The following is a 19,560-nucleotide window of genomic DNA, read 5'->3' as shown; positions in this document are numbered from 1 at the left end:
CATTTCTTACAGTGCAGATGCTGGTACAGTGCAGTGGTGTTCAGCTGTTGCTTGTTTGAAAATCCTGTACTTTACAAGGATATTTTAGTTGGATATAGAATTCTATGTTGATGGTTTTTTTTCTTTCTTAGAACTTTAAAAATGTTGTTTTGCTATATTCTGGATTGAAGTTAGTGTAGTTCATCTTATCTTTGTTCACCTGAATGTAATACATCTTTTTATCCTCTGGCTTAATTTAATTTTGATGTGTGTGTGTGTGTGTGTGCATGAGCATGTAAGTGTGTGCATACTTATCCTTCTTGGAGTTTGTTGAGTTTCTTGGATCTGTGGCTAAAAGTTTTATCAAATATGAAACATCTTCAGCCTCTGTTTCTTTCTTTTTTTTATTGAGGTATCATTGATAAACAATCTTATATTGGTTTCAAGTATACAACACAGTGGTTCATCAGTTATCTATATTATTAAATCCTCACCCCCACTAGCAGTTACTATCTGTTAACATAGGATATGTTACAGAACCATTGGATATATATTCTCCATGCTGTAGTACCATCTCCATGATCAACTCATATGGTGATGGAGAATTTTTGTGTCCTTTTATCCCCCTCATGCTCTTCACCCACCCACCCAAACCCTTCTCCCATGGTAACCACCAGTTATTTCTCAGTGTCTATGAGTCTACTGCTATTTTGTTCATTTTGTTTTGTTTTTATATTCCAAAAATGAATGAATGAAATCATCTGATATTTGTCTTTCTCTACCTGCCAGCCACAGTTTCTTTAAATATTCCCTCCCCTCTTTGTGGGATTTTTAACTAATGTATGTTAGATTGATTGATATTGCCTCACAGGTTATTAACATTCTGTTCTTTTTTTTGGTCTTTTTCCCCCAGTGTTTCAATTTGGATGATTTCTATGGCTGTGTCTTTAAACCCACTGATCTTTTTGTCTGTTATGTCTGCATTGTTAAGTCTATCCAGTGAAATTTTCATTTTGGATACTGTTTTTCAGATCTAGAAGGTCTATTTGGTTCTTTTAAAAATATCTTTACAATATGTTCATTTTTACTTTAATCCTTGAAAATATTTATAATGATGGTTTTAAATTCCTTGCCTGATAATTCTATAACCACTGTCTCTTCTGTGTATGATTACATTTGCTGATTTTTCTCCTGGTTATAGGCCTTATTTCCCTGCTTTTTCACATGTCTAATAAGTTCTGATTGAATGTTGGGCATTATGAGCATTATGTTGTATGCCTAGATCTTTGTCTTCTTCAAGAGTGTGTTAAAATTTTTTTTGACAGACAGTTGTGGGTTACCTTTGGATTTTTTTTAAAGCTTCTCCAAGAAATATGTCCAAGTGAAAAATCCATGTGATCATAGAGCTTACCTCATATTTTTCCCTTTTTTTCATGATCATATTCTGTACTCTCTTTTGTCTAATGTCTAAAAGCAGCTGCCTCATATATTTTATTCAGCATTATAGTTGTTTATGGCAGGAAGGCTCTTCATCATAGCCAGAAGTCTCCTGCTTTATTTTTTTAGCTTTGCCAATATTGCTTAGTTATTGGATGAATCAGGCCAAGGTTATGAATTTAATCTTGAGAGTAGCTTATTAAAAATCTCATAAATGTATGTAATTGCTCATGAAAAATAAAGTGCATGAACATTTCAGGAAAATCAGCCAAAATCCATACTCAATTGTGGGAAAAATGACAAAGTAAATGCTGTACTCAGATAGAATAGAATACTAAATAAGGTAAAACAGAATACAAGTTATAGATAGAATAGAAATCCATTTCTAGCTAATTGTGCCATATTTTCATTAAGAATCTGCAGTCCACATATAATTTTCAGGCTCCTTTTTATAATTCAGTCTCTATCAATGACACTTTTATTGTATTTTCACATAGCTTTCATGTTTGTCAGAAAATAACATCATAAAGCATATTTTCTAAATATGTTAGATGGAAAAAGAATAGAGGAAGCAGAGAGAAAAATAAGTAAAGTTAAAGAAAAATTAAAAAGAGTTTCTCTAGTATCTATCATGAATTTGTGTTGACTCATCCACATTCTAATCTTGGCTAATAGCAGGTATTTCCTTAGTGTAGAACACTGCAGAAATGGGACAGAGTTATTGCTAGATATTAAAATATTAACATATTTATAGTTTCATACTTGCAAAGTGCTTAGATGCTGATCTTCTAGGAGTTTCTGAGTTTCCTCCAGTTTAAGCTGGAATACATCTTTGTTAGTAGCCAAGTTTGTCCTGCTGTTTTCCTTCATTTCTTTAACACAATTGACTTTGGATAAAAGATGTTTCTGATGCTTGTGATCATTTTTTGGCAATGATGAAGGCAAGGCATTATCTATAGCTCTGTGAACCATATATAAAAAAATGTTTAGTACATTTAAATAAAGTGAACTTTATGTATACATATACTTCTTTCTGTATATAAATGACACATTCATGTAATAAGTCTGTGTATATGTGTATGTGTGTGTATGTGTCCAGATAATCACATATACGGATATTGGAGAAATATATAGACATATTGGAATGGGAATTTAAGGCAGTCAATAGAATAAAAATGGTTGTGGGATTATAGTTCCAATAAAGTACCCAACTTTATTCAGGAATGACAATTATTCATGGCTTTGATTACTAAATCCTATTCTTCTATTATCTGGGATATAGAAGGAATTCTGGTATATATGAAAGTCAGTCTTCAGTTATTTAAGGTATTCCTATTTGGGTAATAATATACTGCGTTATTGTTAGTTTCAAGTTGCTGTCATAGCTGGTAGGTATTCTTACAACTTAAAAAAGTGGGTTAATAGAAAATATGAAAACTGCCTGTAGGGTTGGCATGAATTTCTATCCTACTTTACTAGGTTTGGAGCTTGGATCTTACTTCATGGAGGAGAGTGTACACATTTTCAGTTGTGTCATAAATATAAGTATGGCTTTCGTGACACAGAAGGGGTACCTCTAATGCAGAGCCTACTTTGAGTGTGCCAAAGTGCCACCCCAAAATTATCAGTAGATGACATCATTGTCTATTAGAATTTTGCATCCTCTGGAAACTTAACATCATGTTACATTTCAGCATATGTACAAAATGAACAGCAAAGAACAAAGAAAAACTTTCAGGTGGGGTGGGACAGGGGAGAGATATATCAAATAGCTGACTACTGCTGCATTAGGGCCAATAGTGTGACTCCAAAGGGCATTTATTCCAAATTCATTTGAATTATTCCCAATGAAGATAAAAATGTTTTGGGAGGTGACAAATGGTCACACGTGACATATACCTATCTCCAACACCCATATATATCTTTATTTGGACTGTAATAGATCAATGATTACTAGATTCCTGACTATCCTTATATGATCACAGGGAGATCAGAGAGAGCAAGAAGGTATTTAACATAAGTTCCTGAACACTGAGAGAATGTTCCTCTCTGTTTTAGGCTTTCCTACTCTTACATATTCCTTCCCTTTCAGTCACTCTTCCCAAACACAGTATTGCTATATCTACAATGTATCTAATAAACAATTTATTTACCTTTAAAGTTGCCGTCTCTCAACTTTTTCTTCTCTATTTCTTTCTTCTCTACTCCACTTGCTTCTCTTTTCTTCTCTACTTTCTTCCCCCAGTGAGGGGGATTGAAGGGATGAATAGGAATAAAAGGAGAAGGGGAGGTAGAAAGAGAGGGAGAGTGAAGCATGGGGGGAAAGGAAGAAGAAATAATAGAGGAAGAAGAAACAGGACCAACTGGAGAGGGAAAATCTGAATATCTTGGAGGCAAACATGGAGAGGGAGGTGAATGCAAAAGAGAGGAAAAAAGAGGAATGGGTGAAGGATGTAGGGATGGAGAGGTAGAAGATGAAGGTGAAGGAGAGGATAGCATGGGAGAAGAAGAAAACTGTATAGAGGGTGGAGAAGATGTAGAAATAGGAGATGAAGACAAAGAAGAGGATGGAGAATGACAGGGAGGTCGATGGGAGAGAACTGAGGCAGGCGGATGGTCTATAAAGGCCTCGGGCATTTTTGACAATGTTGTGGTTTGTGGAGCAGATTTTTGGACTGACTGAAAAGGACCTAACCTAGTAGGATGTTCAGGCAATGGACTGATGTAAGAAAGAGTCGGGACCAGTGGATGAGGGGGACAATTAGGTAAACAGGAAGGCTTCAAAACAGGGGGAACTTCCAAAGGAGTTGGGGCAACAGCCAGTAGAGCTGGAAGGGAACGACGAACAAGAGCAGGAGTTAGTTTGGCTGGGAGAGAACGCTGTGCTGGAAGGAAATGTTTGGGTCTGAAAGTTTTGTAAAATAACTTGCTCTGTGAATCAGAATCAGGAATGATTGGAGAGCTTCGGAGTGGGTGGGGTAGATGGTCAGGTGGGACAGAAGGAATTGGGGCTGGTAGATGAGGGTAACTGCTAGAAATGCTGGGAGTAACTGGGGCTGGAGGACGAGGGATATATTTGATTGGGTAGGATAGTAATGGAGCTGGTAAAAAGGTCTTTGGAAGAGTAGTGGGTACAGTTGGATGGGAAGGCAGAGTATGGGGCTGGTGGGTGAGAGAAACAGTTGGATAGCTAGGAAGAATTTGGGAATGGTAGGATAGCAATGGGGCCCGGGAAGGAGACAGATGATCAGTTAAGTAAGGATCAGGTGTGGAGACAGCTGGACAGGCAGGAATGGATCTGCACAAGTGGAAAAGCATTTGGACAGGCAGGTAGAGAGACAGCCTTATTAAGATGTTTTGTTTTGTTTTGTTTTTTTGATTGCTTCTAGGCTTTTGACTCAAATTATTTTTTGTTCTGAGGGTCTATGCATGCTGTTCTGATCAACCAGTGTCCTCTCATAAGGATTGAGAAATGTACATAGCTTATTTAGGTCCCCCTTTTCTCATTCCTTGCTCTTAAGAGTCTTTTTATCTCACTGAACTCTGATAGTCATACAGATAATGAATATGGGCTAGAAGATCTGGCTTAAATTATGAAGGGCAAACAGAGGTCAAATAGACCACTGCTTAGCTCTGGAGAGATTTCTCAGGGTAATATGTGGTTCAGGATCAATTGTCTCACCACAAATACATGGATATTGGAGATAGATATCTAGCAACATCACTTTAAAATATAAACATTTAATATGGGAGAAGATACAGCTTCTTTTATCCTACATCTACCAAGAGGGTCAAATATATTATCTTTGTTGTAAGGATTTGGTTTGTAATAGAAGGCTGACTACTTATATTTTTTAATGTCAGTCCCTTACTAATATTCTTATATCTTATTATTTCCTGAAGCAGCTTCTATTTTCATATAGATATATTCTCTGATTTTTCTTGAGGCTTAAGAATTGAGTGCTTCTTTAGATTATCACATTACCAACAGCTTAAATTATTTTTACTTATCACTAATATTTTCCACAGTAGAACAATCATTTATGTGTACTGATATACCTTTTCTTTGAAAGCTGCCTGTTTCTTGGCATTACTTTATTGCTTAAGACATTTTGGTTTTATATTCCACAGAAAATGCACTTTTAATGTGGTAACAGCTTATCAATATTTACACCTTAATTATATTCTCAATAAATAGTACAATATATATTTCCCTTAACCCTAATGCCTGATCCTTAATATTCCAAGGTTTCATATTTGTATAGCATTTGACAGTTTATGAAGTATTTTCAAACACATTATTTAATACTCATCTGTGGAGAAAAATTCAACCTTTTAATAAGTAAATCACAGTGTTCTCTCTATAATTGTGTACATTTGCTGTTTTCCAAATATTTATGTGTGTATGTATGTATGTGTGTGTATATACATATATATATGTATACACACATATATATCATGAAGTCATAGTCAAAATAGTAATTTTTGAGGGTTATTGTGACCCTTTGCCTAGCTAGAAACTATGTATTCTAATTTAGAATGGAGATAAAGCAAAGATGATGTATGTTATTTGATGGGTCTAGAATAGATTTGGTATAATGATAGCTATATGCTTGTTGCTACAGGGAAATCAAAGTTTTCCTGAAGCTTTGGCTCCTGTAAGACTTTAAGGAACCATATGGTATTGAATGAAAAGTCTATCCTTTCATTCATAGTAAAAATATTTTTTTATTGAAAATATCTGATAATACAAAGGATAACAAGTAATACACAGAAAAAGAAACCTGGGAGTGAAAAAACCTGTTACAAAAATGCATGTTACTTCTATACTAAATGATTTGGAATTTTTTGTTACTCCAAATTTTGTTACTCCCTGAACCCTAAAATCCTAATTGTCTGTCACTTTCCACATATAGTCTAAAATTACATTGCCTTCACTGCATCAACTTCCATTTCTTCATTAACACACTGCTATTTTACTTTCACCTCTACCACTTCAATGTACTGCTTTTGCTAACAATTAACTATTGACCTAATATAAAAATAGATACTTCTTGACTGCTATCTTTCCTGATTTTAATTCCTTTGGTTTCCATACTAGCATGCTTTCCTACTTCTCTGGTTGTTTCTTCTCAGGATCTTTCTTAAGTCCCTCTTTCTTTGCTTGTCTTTTACATGCTGAAATTTTTGAGGGTTATGTAACCCTCTTCTTTGCTTAGCTATCCCTATTCGCTGTGTAATCTTATTCATACTGTCTGTGTGATATTATTTGTATCTGTATGTGAGTGAAGGATTAACAAAACCCATTCTTCTCTGTGGACCAATTTGACTTTGGATTAACTTTCTAAACTTGCTCCCCTGGAGTATTAGTAGGATTTGGACTGTGTTACAAGGCACATTCATTATGGTGAATATGACCCTTCACTGATAACTGCATCTGGACTGAGAAGACTGTAAATATACCATAGATAGCTGGTAGGAAGCTATGGCTTTAATAAGTAAATCATAGTGCTTCCTTGAATGTGGTAATTCTAGTAACTGGACATGACTCCTGTGTAGATCTGGAAGCCATTCACATGGAGCCATTACAAGAAATACTGATTCCTCTTTGGAACGTGAGGTTTGTAACCCAGGGGTATATGCCCACTAATTGTGGTCTCACATCCTTACAGTTAAGTTGTTAACTGGGAGAGGGGTATAGCAAAGACTGCTTTGCCGCCTGCCATGAGGATTTCTCCTATTGAAGAATGTTGCCTTTGACATGCAGTTTTCTGTCCTCTGATTGAAGCCAAATATAGCCTATTGTAGTCATGGGAATTTGATTGCTTAGCTGAATTCAAAAACAACACTGCTAGATACTGAACCATGACTTAGCCACTATCCATTTGTTGGCAATTATCAAATATATATATGTGGCCCAGATTTTTTACCATGAGAAACTGGATCTGGAATATCCCATAAATGCCTCAGACTCACAACTTATCCTCTTTATAGTCATTCCTTCCCTCAAACCCCTTCCTTAATAGTTCTTATTTTGGTAAGTTGTTTTACTATCCAGTAAATGTCCAAACTCACTCTCCAGAGTCATCCTTCACTCCTTCAATCACCTTCCAGTTCTTAAACAGTTACCAAATCATGTTGATTCTATCTCCTAAATAGTTTTTAAAAGGTTTTCATTTGCATTAACTAAAGTATCACTTTATCCTACTTTCCCACTTTCAGTTTTACCTTACTCTTTTTCATTCTGGCAATATTTCTAAAATACAAACATTGTATGCTTGCTTCAAGTCTTTTGGTGGACAAGGCTCTTCATTTAAGTCCTAGCTTCCTGTCATGTTGCCTTTTCACACACTACTTGTTCCCACTGTCTGTCCTTTTCATGTATTAAACTTCAGGTCAAGTTCATACCCTCTGAAAAGTGTTCATATATGTTAGTGATATTTATTTTCTCAAAATATTTATTGAATATCTCCAACATGCATAGCACTGAGCCAAGCACTGCAGAGAATACTTGCATGTGTAAGATTTAGTCTTGTTCTCTAGAATACCACAGTCTGGCTGGGGAGACCTAAGTACACGCAACAATTAAGCAACAACATACACAATCATGACTTTCATATCTGTCCCTATACTCTTTTACCTCTCACTATCTTTCTAAAATAATAGAAGTTTATATACTTCCTACTTAAAAACCTCTACTGCTTCTCTACTAGCTATAGGACAAAGTTCAAACTTCCCAGCTAGACATAAAAAAAATTTTGTATCTGACCTTAGCGTATGTTTCTACATCAACTCCAGTACCTATAACACATCATGCAGTCCTGCCACTCTGAACAATTTCTATTTCCTTATGGGTCTGTGTATTCATACACACTGGGAAAGCAAAAATTTCATTTGACTAGCTTTATTGTGGAGGTCTGGAACCAACCACAGTATCTCCAAGGTATGCCTGCACATACTGAAATAACCTTCTGTTCTGTCTTCTTTCAATCCATTATCCACACTTGCTCAAAATAGTTTAGAATAATATGTTAAGCTTATTCTTATTAGCCATTTGCTGAATATCCTTCACTGACTACTCTTAAACTCTCAGGATAAAGTTTATTTCTTAGCATACAGATGTATTTACCTCTTCAATCTCATAACTAGTGAAGCATTGGTATTTTGCATTCTATCATTCAGTCATACTCTTATTAGAACACATCATTCCTTGTCTGGAATACCACCTACCCACTGGTTATGACTAACTCCTATTTTCTTCAGTCTTTGCTATAAAGTCTTCTATCCCATAATGTCTTTCCTGAACTGCACTGAAGACTGAGAGGATGAATTTAATTGTTCATAGCTTAGATTGAGGAAACTACTGGCCACAGGTATTACAAATGGAATTACTTTATTAAATAATATTATGTACAGGTAAAACATTAACATAATTTATATCTGAATTATAGATGTCTTTATATAAATAAATATGTGATTATCATTACTTATTTGGTACTATTCTATACTTTTTGTAGCATTATTTCACTTCTCTCCTGGATTATACACTAGGGATTTTATTTTACAATATTATACTTTTCCATATCTCCTTTACAATGCCTGATCTAGTGATGCATGTGTTAGCTTCAAAAATATGTTTAATAAATAAATGGCAAATACAACATGTCAGAAGGTACTCTATGGTTGGTTGATACATCCTATTGCTTCCAGATGAATCATTTAAGCTAATGTGGAGAGGAACCAAGAGACACTGTAGCTTTTTCAAGACGTTCAGGATTTTCATTGAGGAAAAACCAATTTCTGTCATAAAGTTACTCATACTTAAATTTATATCACTACAATGCAACACAATTATTTCCTCTCAATAAAGATGAATAACCAATATGAATATTTAAAAATAGTTTTGATGATAGTTTCTATAGAAAATCATTCAACATAGCCAGCATTGTAATACAAATGACAACAAATTAGGATTTTACCTTGTTCTTGCAATTTATATTCTACTCTGCCTCAATTTAATCTGTGAAAATAAAATAGTAAGATCTAAAACTCAGGGGAGGAGTAACTGGTGAAAAAGCCTACAAACTAAGTAATTAGAAAGCTATTTATTACATATTAGTAATTGTACATAGTAATCACAAATTACTTACCTCCAGCTTATTGTTGGTCTGTGGGAAGAGGGAAGATTTACTTCTGATTTTGAGTTGGATTCCTGAATTTGCCTGAGTGCCTCTTCTAAAGGAGGAACTGGTTTTTGAAAAGCTAAGGGGATAATAAAGGTCAAATAGTACAGAATCACTTCATCTTCAATGATCTCTTTATATATAATTTAATTGTTCAATGATAAAATGCTACTTTAAAACTTTTGTGAAAAGAAAATATTTTTTAGAATAGTATAAGTAATTTTAAATTTAAACATCCAATTCCCCAAAGAGAAAAATGTTACCTCAAAATTCTCATCACCAATTTTAATAATATTTACCTGGAAAAAAGAAACTTTGGGAAATGCCCAGGCTCTTCATTCTGGCATGAAAACCCCATTATATTTGATATCATGTCTCACAAATTTTAACAAAATTCATAAATATTCTTATGAGGAAAAGAGGAAGATATAAAAACACCAGCTAACATTTACTGCCACTTACTGTTACAGATGTTATTTTCAAACACATTATAAGTATTAACTGATTTAATCCTCTCTATGGCCTATAATGCAGATGCTATTTGAATTTCCATTTTGTAACTGAGGAAACTGAGGCATAGAGAAGGTAAGCAACTTGTTCAAGGTAATACATTATATGGACACATATCAACATACTACTCTGCCCAATCTCGAACCCAATCCTACTTCCCATATGTATCTACTCTCTCAAACCTTCCACCAGTACTGAACATACTCTATACTTACTACTTCTTGAAATATTCTTTTCACCTTCTTATTAGAGTTGAAACACAGCTTCTTTTAAGGATACTGTTTCTCCTGCAGCCCTCTTAAGTGGAGATGTTATTTTTCTCCCATTACCTATTACAATTAAGTTAAGGCCTGGAGATAGGGTGAGTGACTTTCTAGCTCTCTACTGACACCTCCAAACTGTCTCCCATCTTTTCTCCTTTAAAAACACCTATGTTATCAGACTTTTCCACTATTACAATGTTTATTTACCTTAAAATGTTAAGTAAAATGAGTATATTATGTATGGGTTAGTTCAAATTGAACTCTAGAGACAGTCTATTCCCTAATCAAGGGGTGATGGTTTAATATACAAGTGAAGAATGCATGATTATGAGATAGTTTGCAGGGTATTCTAACCATAAAAGACGAATCCTCTTGAGGCAGATACTATCAAGTTTTATATATTGACTTTCTACATGGCATACTCAATGTCCCAAATGGGTTCTTTTTGGTGAAAGTAATAGCCTGATGCATGTTAAAAATAGGCTTTCTTTGTGGAAATTAGAGGTATTCAAGACAAATGGATTTTGCAAAATGCATTTTAATCACTCCCTACACTTGTATGAACAGAGAATAAGAATCTAGGGAAGCCTATATACCTCATGGATGGCATCTGAGGCTAGATCTGTAATCAGTCTTGTGTCCAGCCATTAATATAGGAACATTTCTGATTGTTCAATACCAGAGGCACAGAATTCTATCTCTGGAATGTGGACCTGAGTAGATTCTAGACATATGCCTAACTTTCATGTAAGATGCAGTCAGAGCACTTAAAAGGACAGAGAGCTAGGACTTTATGGAGTTTAGTGAACATATTATATGAATTGTTTTGTGTCTCTTTTGCTAAGGAATGCCCACTCATACTGGATTATAGTCTGAGACTTGTTTTTATTAACCCTCACCACTTGTTGTCTATCAAAGGGAACTGTAACACTAACTTTAAAACTAATACAGGTCAATGTAAGCACTGATTCAAAGAGATATATGCACCCTTATGTTTTCTGCAGCATTATTTACAATAGCCAATATAGAAACAAATTAAGTGTCCATTGATAGATGAATGGATAAAAATGTCCCCCCTTCACCACACAGGAATATTACTCTGCCATAAAAAAGAATGAAATCTTGCCATTTGTGACAACATGGATGGACTTAGAGGGTTTTATGTTAAGTGAATTAAGTCAGACAGAAATACCATATAATTTTATTTATATGTAGAATCTAAAACTTAACACAAAGGAACAAACAAAACAAAATAGAAACAGAGTCATAGATGCAGGAAATAAACTCTTGGTTACCAGAGTTCAGACCTCTGAACTCGAAATCTGTCTCCATGGGTGAGACCCTTGGGTGAGCTGCCCCTAGAGATGGTGGGGACATACCTGGACTACCCCTGTGGATGGCAGGGAGGCTCCAGTGGCTGTGGCAGTGGAGGGTGCAGCTTCACCCAGGAGCCCCCTACCTGTGGGGCTTCCAATTGGGGAGCCCCTGCTGGGGAATTGGTCTAAAGCACCTCCTAGATGGGTGGGGCCTTTACTAGAATTGGGAAAGGGTAGGGACACTGGAAACTGTGGAATTAGCCCTCCATGAGATAGAAGACTGCTTAGAGGTCCTGAGTGGCTGGGTAGCAGCTGGGATTGTGTGATGTCTGTTTCTCGAGATAGTGGAAGGGGTTATTGAGGAGAGAGAGAGACTTCAACAGGAGAGAGGAGCATTGCTTGGAAGAGCTGGGCAATGACCTATGGGATGCCCTTAAGAAAGAGAGAGTTATTGAGAAGACAGGTTGTGCTCATGGAAGATATGTTAGCAGTAAAGGAGGAGGAAGCAGGAGAATCCGTGATACAGGAGGCCATGGGGGAGGGGGAGGAAAGAGTGGTGCTTTCAGCCCCAGACATGGTGGAGATAACAGGAGAAGATGAGTGGGTGGGGCAGAGGGTCTATCTGCTGCCGGGGCCACTGCCTGAGGCACCAGCTTCTCCCGTATTAAAGGCCCGCCTGGTTGTAATTAAGAAAATAAATTGCAACAACCCCGGACCCCTCAGGGGGAGGAGCTGCCCCCTCCCCAGGTTGTGGAGCCCTCTATGCTCTGCCCCTATACCCAGGATGAGCTGGTGGACATGAGCATCCAGTTTTGGCAGAAGCCATCAGAACCTCTGCCAACGTGGCTTTTGCATTTCTGGGATATGGGGGTGGAAAACATTGTTATTTCAGGTTCTGAAATGGGTAGATTGGCTTCCCTGATGACTAACACTTCCCTCCAGCAGCAGTTGCAAAGTGTCTGTCACACCTCAGGGAACTGGGTACTTCTGGATTGGCTGACAACAGCCATCAGGGCAGTTTGGCCTAATCAGGGTGATTTACCATACTTACCCAGTAGCTCGAAAGTGTATACAGACCTCCAGCAGGTGTTATGGGAGCTGGTCATGAAAAATATCAATTATAATATGGACCCCCAGGACCCTGATGAGTTGTTATTCATCCTAGGAATGAGAAATCTGGTGCTCCATACAGCTCTGCCATTTCTCTTTGGGTCCCTAGTAACTATTCTTAGCCCCCATATAGGGCAACCCATAGTGAGGCTACTCATACTTTGGAGGTTGAAACAATAAGAGGATGGAAGGATGTATAGGCTGCAAATGACAGGAGAGGTACAAAGGGCCTGCAAAGGTCTCAAGGACCCAGATGTGGGTTGATTAATAAAGGCTGGGGTAGTGAAAGAAAAACTTGATGGGAAGCCCAATAGAATCTTGTTCGAACTGTGGCACCGATTAAAGCCAGAGCAGCAGTTCCAGCCACTGAGGTCCAGGACATGGAAGCCGGAGGTAAAGCCCCATGTCTGGCCTGTGTCCCTGCAAGACTTCTAGGGGAAGAGTACTCAGGATCCACCCTGGCACTTGCCTCCACAGGAGGATGATTGGGCATTGCTGTTTGACTAGGGGTGGGGGGTGGATGGTGGAGGTGTTAAGACCCCACCTTGTGGGGCATGGGGACCAGAGGCCACCTGTAGAATTAGTAATTCATTGGTCCTTTGTGAATGTACAATGTGCCCTGGTGCTGGTGGACACAGGAGCTGAATGTTCTCTGATTTATGGCAACCCTAAGCATTTTCCTAGGACCCTGCTGTGACAGATGGCTATGGGGTAAGGCAAATAGAATAAAGAAAGCCTAAATCCCACTGGGGATAGGGTGTTTACCCCCAAAGGAGTATACTGTATACATTTCTCCCATTCCTGAATATATTTTGGAGGTGGATATCCTGCAGGGCTTGTGGTCACACACTACTGCAGGTGAGTACAGCCTGAGGGTATGTGTACTAAAGGCAGTTCTGTGGGGACATGGCACAGTACCCACCTGTAGCTCTGCCTGTATCCTGGTGGGTGACAAATACTAAGCAGTATAAATTGCCTGGGGGACACAAGAAAATTGGAGAAAGTCGGAGTTGGAGAAGGTGGGCATCATAAAGTCCACTCATAGTCCTTTTAATTTCCCAGTGTGACCAGTGAAAAGCCAGACAGCAGCTCTCACATGACTGTGGACTACAAGGAATTGAATAAGGTTACACTCCCTTTGTCTGTTGTCTCTTCTATAGCAGCCCTTATGGAAACCCTCAGTCATGAACTAGGGACATATCATTATGTTACGTACTTTGCTAATACTTTCACCTCTATTGACATAGCACAGGAAATTCAGGAACAGTTTGTTTTCATGTGTGAAGGCTGGCAGTGGACATTCACTGTCCTTCCACAGTCCCATCATTTGTCATGGACTTTATAGCCCAGGACTTGACCACATGGAAGAAACCACAAACTGTGCAGCTGTATCACTACATTGATGATATCATGCTCACATATGATTCTCTTGCAGATTTAGAAGGGGCAGTTCCTAGACTGCTGCAACATCTACAGGAGAAAGGATGGGCTGTGAATAGCACCAAGGTTCAGGGACCTGGTTTGTCTGTAAAATTCTTGGGGGTTGTCTGGTTGGGTAAAACTAAAGTTATCCCAGAAGCAGTCATGGACAAGCTTTCCCTACTCCTACCACTGCGGCAGTATTACAAGAATTTTTAGGTCTTTTGGGCTACTGGAGAGTGTTTATTCCACGCTTGGCACAAATTCTGAAGCCCATATACCAGTTGGTATGAAAGGGCATCAGGTGGAACTGGGATGAAACATGTGCAGCTGGTTTTACTGCTGTTGAGCGAACAGTCAAGGCTGTACAGGCCTTGAATGTAATGGACTCCTCAAGGCCCTGTGAGCTAGATGTTCATGTAACTGAAGATGGTTATAGATGGGGCCTTTGGCAGCAGCTTGAATGGACATGCCAACCTATTGGATTCTGGTCACAACTATAGAAAGGAGCTGAGGTCTGGTACACCTTGATAGAGAAGCAACTGGCTGCTATGTACCATGCCTTGCAGGATGTGGAGCCCATCACTGGAACAGCTCCAACCAAGGTAATAACCACCTATCCCATTGCAGGGTGGGTGTGAGACTGGACCCAAGGCCATGGAGTGGTGTGGCACAGATGCCTACACTGGCCAAATGGGGTGCATACTTACAGCAGCATAGAGTCCTCTCCAATAGCCCCTTAAGTGGAGAACTCCAACACTTATTAGGTCCAGTGATGTATACCAGTGGAAAGTGGGAAGAACTTGCTTTTGAGCCATTGGTAGCCAAGAGTCCTTAACAGGAGGGAAAAGCCCCTACACCTGAAGATGCTTGGTATACAGATGGCTCCAGTCATGGGCAGCCCCCAAAGTGGAGGGCTGTAGCTTTCCATCCTAAGACTGAGACAATATAGATGGAGGATGGAGAGGGGAAGTGCAGTCAATGAGCTGAGTTGTGGGCAGTATGGCTCATGATCACCCAGGAGTCCTCCATTATAGTTGTCTGCACTGACAGCTGGGCCGTCTATTGGCGCTTGACCCTGTGTCTATCAACATGGTACCATGCCAACTGGATGGTTGGTCACTGGACCCTTTGTGGGAAAGAGCTGTGGCAAGACCTATGGGCCTCTGGTCAGACTAAGACTGTTATTGTATATCATGTGACTGGACATTTGCCTTTGGCATCCCCAGGGAATGATGAAGCAGACACATTGGCCCAGGTGCATTGCCTATAAGAAAAGCTGCCTCTGATGTGGCCCAATGGTCACATCAGTGATTGCTGCACATGGGGCAAAAGACAATGTGGGCTGTAGCCAGTCCATGGGGCTTGCTGTTGTCCTTTGAAGAAGTCAGCAGAGCCCACAAGGAGTGCCTTGTATGCTCTAAGAGGGACTTACACTGAGTCCCGCAGCAACATGGGATAATTATAAAGGGGCCAATACCCCTTGTCAGGTGGCAGATAGACTATATAGGGCCTCTACCCATATCAGAAGGATATCGGTATGCCATGACTTGTGTGGAAACAGCTACTGGACTGTTAGTTGCTTTTCCTGTACGACGTGCAGATCAGCAAACCATCAAACAGGCCTACAGCGTCTCTTTGCAGCCTGTGCCAACTGTAGGTGATTGAGAGCGATCAAGGCACCCACCTTACTGGATGTGCATTACAAGAATGTGCGCAACAATTAGGAATAGAGTGGAAGTTTCATTTATCATATAACCTACTGGGGTAGGTATGACAGAAAGGTACAATGGCTAGTTGAATTCTGGCCTGAAGTCAGCCACTAACAGTCTATGGGGCTGGCCTGTTTGCTTATGGACAGTGCTATGGCATTTGAATTAGAAGCCCTGAAAAGGATCCTTGATCCCTGTGGACATGCTAAGACACATTGCTGCCTTTCCTATACAACTTATGTGTAAACCAAAGAGGAGTTATTGAAATCAGGATATGGCCATCAGAGCAACATCCTGCTGTCACTCCCAAGTGCATTAAACCCTGGAGACTCTGTTGAGTGGGTGTGGCCCTGGACATTTCAACACATGCACCAGTGATGGCTGGCCTTTCTGGCACCTTGGGGTAAAGGCCAGGAAGCTGGCCTACTGTGTGTTCCTGGAGTAACAGCAGAGTAACAGTGTTAAGGCCCCCAAATATCATAGTAGTGTACCCAAAACGTCCGGAAGGTAAGAGCATCTTACAGGGAAGTTTTGTTTTATCTTTACGGCCAGTGCATGTACCTCCTGTAGCCCTATATACTGACCCATCTGTAACTCCCACAGGGAAGTGGGTGAAAGTCTGGTATACTAGACCATGATGAGATCCCGTTTCTGCCATGGTCCAATCACAGGACCACTCTCTTGCATGCCTGGACAAGATTTGCCTGTGCTGGTCTTATCAAAACATAATATCTTATTACCCTTAAGGTAATTTTCTTCTATAGTCCCTATGGCCTGGATCTATTCCCTGGCTGCAGCTGCCACATGATGATTTCTCTGAACTTCCTACCTGTTCAACTACTGACTGCCTATGGAATGGGTGAGGTATGGACTTAATATGCATAGGAATTTGAACCTACGTGAATCCTTTGGCTTTAAGATTATCATGATTTTATTGTTATTGCTACTGTATATTATTAGTCTGGTTACAATGCTCCAGTTTTCTTGTCCAGGAGCCATTGCAGAAGATGGGGAAGAAGTAGATTGTGAGGCAAGATTTCTGGAAGGGTGGGCTGTGGATAAAATTGCAATATTTCCAGAATATCTTGCCTGGCCTTAGTGCATCTCCATATCAATAGGTGTTTCCAAGGGGTGGAGATCAATAGGTACAAGGGAGAGCAAGGGCATATCTCAATTGGAGAGTTGGGTGGGGCCCCTTTTTGCAGCCAGGTCATGAGAGACATGAGTGAGCAGAAGTGGACAACTGCTTGTAGGCAATAAATGCATTTCTCCCACTTTATTTTTCCCTTTGACTGATTTTGGTTTCAAAGGTAATTTGCCCTGGCTGGGAAAATATTTTGCTCCCAGAGTTACAGTATTATATGAGAGAAAATAAACCCCTATCACATTTAAGCTACTATTTTGAGCAGTGTTACTACCTATTTTTCCTTACAGGTATATTTCTTACTGACACAGAAATGGCTTCTTTCCTGTTAAAAAATCGTAGTATCTTCTGTCATTACAGTTATTACAATATTATTGACTATATTCCATATGCTGTACTTTTCATCCCCATGACTTATTTATATTGTAACTGGAAGTTTGTATCTCTTGATCCCCTTCACTTATTTTGCCTATTTTCCCACCCCTCTGGCAAATACAATTTTCTGCATTGTATTTATGAGTCTTTTTCTGTTTTTTGTTTGTTCATTTGTTCTTTTTTTAAATTCCACATGTAAATGAAATCATGTGGTATTTGTCCTTCTCTTTCTGACTTATTTCATTTAGGACAATACCCTACAGGTACATCCATGTTATCACAAGTGCCAAGATTTCATTCTTTTTTATGGCTATGTAATATTCCACTGTTTATATATACTACATGTTCCTCCTTCATCTTAGGTTGCTTCCATATTTTCATATGTCTTTTCAAATTAGTGTTTTGTTTTCTTCAGGTAAATGCTCAGAAGTGGAATTACTGGCATATGATATTTAATTTTCTGAGAAACCTTCATCCTGTTTTCCATATTGGTTGCACTAGTTTACATTCCCAGCAAGAGTACATAAGGATTCTCTTTTTCCTACATCTTCACTGATACTTGTTATAACTTGTCTTTTGATACTAACCATTCTGACTGGGAGGTAATATCTCACTGTGGTTTTGATTTGCATTTTTCTGATGATTTAGTGATGTGGAACATCTCTTCATGTGTTTATTGGCTATCTGTATGTCTTCTTTGGAAAAATGTCTATTCAGTTTCTCTCACCATTTTTTGATCAGATTATTCTTTTGATATTGAGTTGTATGAGTTCTTTATATATTTTGGATATTAATCCTTTATTGTATACACCATTTCCAAATATCTTTGCCTATTCAGTAGGTTGTCTTTCGATTTTGTTGATGTTTTCTTTCTTTCACTGTACAGAATCTTTTTAGTTTGATGTAGTCCCATTTGTTTATTTTTACTTTTGTTTCCCATGCCTGGGGAGACATCTCTAGAAAAAAAACTGCTAAGGCCAATATCCAAGAGTTAACTGCCTATGTTTTCCTTTAGTAGTTTTATGTTGCAGGTCTTACATTTAAGTCTTTAATCCACTTTGAGTTTATTTTTGTGTATGGTATAAGAAAGTGGTCCAGTTTCATTCTTTTGCATTTAGCTATTTACTTTTCCCAACACCATTTAATGAAGAAAGTGATTTTTCCCATTATATATTCTTGCTTTCTTATTGATTAATTGACCATGTAAGTGTTGGTTTCTTCTGGGCTATCTATTCTGTTCCATTGACATATGTGTCTGTTTTTGTGCCAGTACTTTACTGTTTTGTTTACTGTAGCTTCGTAGTGTAGTTTGAAATCAGGGTATGTGACACCTCCAACTTAGTTCTTTCTGAAGATTACTTGGGATTTAAAAAGTTTTCTGGTTTTTTGTAAAATCCTCATTCTTCAAGATTCATATTAAACCATTCCTCCAAGGATTATGTGCTTGATGTCTCTGTGTAGGTTTAGTGTTCTTTCCTATGTGCTTTCACATTCTGCTACCATAGCAATTATCATTATATTTATTGACATTAATTGTTTATATTACTCTCATTCCAAAATAAGCTGTGAGATCTTTAATGGGATCTAAGAGAAATCTAATTACTCTGTGTCTCAGCTTAGCCCAGGACTAAGTACAACATGGTATAACATATGTTCGCTGAATACATAAAGGTTCTGCCTGTCCTTTTTTCTTTTTGAAGCTTTGAAATTTTGTAGTTAATTCCTGTTAATATTTATAGTATGAAAAATATAGATGTGATACCAAAAAATCACCCCTAATCATATTTAAATTCTTAATTGGTTCCAGTTCTTAGATTGTTGGATTAGATCACTTTCTAGACTTTCTTTTTATTTTGCTACACTCTTAAATATGAATGTGGAACAAAATGTAAATAAAATGCCAGAATGAACTGACACTAATTTACTCAACCTAAATGTTAAATTATCTTTTTTTAAGGTACTTACTAAATCAATTTAAAAAGGACAAAGCATTGTAAGCTAGAATGAAGTAGAATCAAACTTGTGAGCTTTCAAATTTTACTGATAGAGCCAACAGAATATTCTCCAAATTAAACCTAAATCAAATTGCAATTTTTCATTTGGTTAAAGTTC

General features: G+C 38.2%; 1 protein-coding gene across 15 annotated transcripts in view; it reads right to left on the bottom strand.

The window, feature by feature from the left end:
- CEP126 (centrosomal protein 126) overlaps positions 1–19,560 on the bottom strand; it is a 156,882-nt gene that overhangs the window by 121,173 nt on the left and 16,149 nt on the right. For 14 of the 15 annotated variants that reach the window (XR_012132577.1, XR_012132578.1, XR_012132579.1 and 11 more), the window contains exons 4-5: positions 9,567–9,678; positions 2,179–2,377 (exon numbers count right to left, since the gene is read on the bottom strand). Coding sequence is in view for 11 of the 15 variants with exons in the window: in XM_073239377.1 (XP_073095478.1) it covers positions 2,179–2,377; positions 9,567–9,678 (311 nt within the window). In the remaining 4 variants the exon portion in view is untranslated. Of the gene's footprint in view, positions 1–2,178; positions 2,378–3,569; positions 4,245–9,566; positions 9,679–19,560 lie in introns of those variants that run through there. The other variant, XM_073239386.1, reaches the window with a different exon arrangement.

Source organism: Manis javanica, chromosome 6 (genome assembly GCF_040802235.1).
Source record: "Manis javanica isolate MJ-LG chromosome 6, MJ_LKY, whole genome shotgun sequence".
Lineage (NCBI taxonomy): Eukaryota > Metazoa > Chordata > Mammalia > Pholidota > Manidae > Manis > Manis javanica.
The sequence above is the reverse complement of the archived record's forward strand: the minus strand, read 5'-3'. Positions and strand labels throughout refer to the sequence as shown.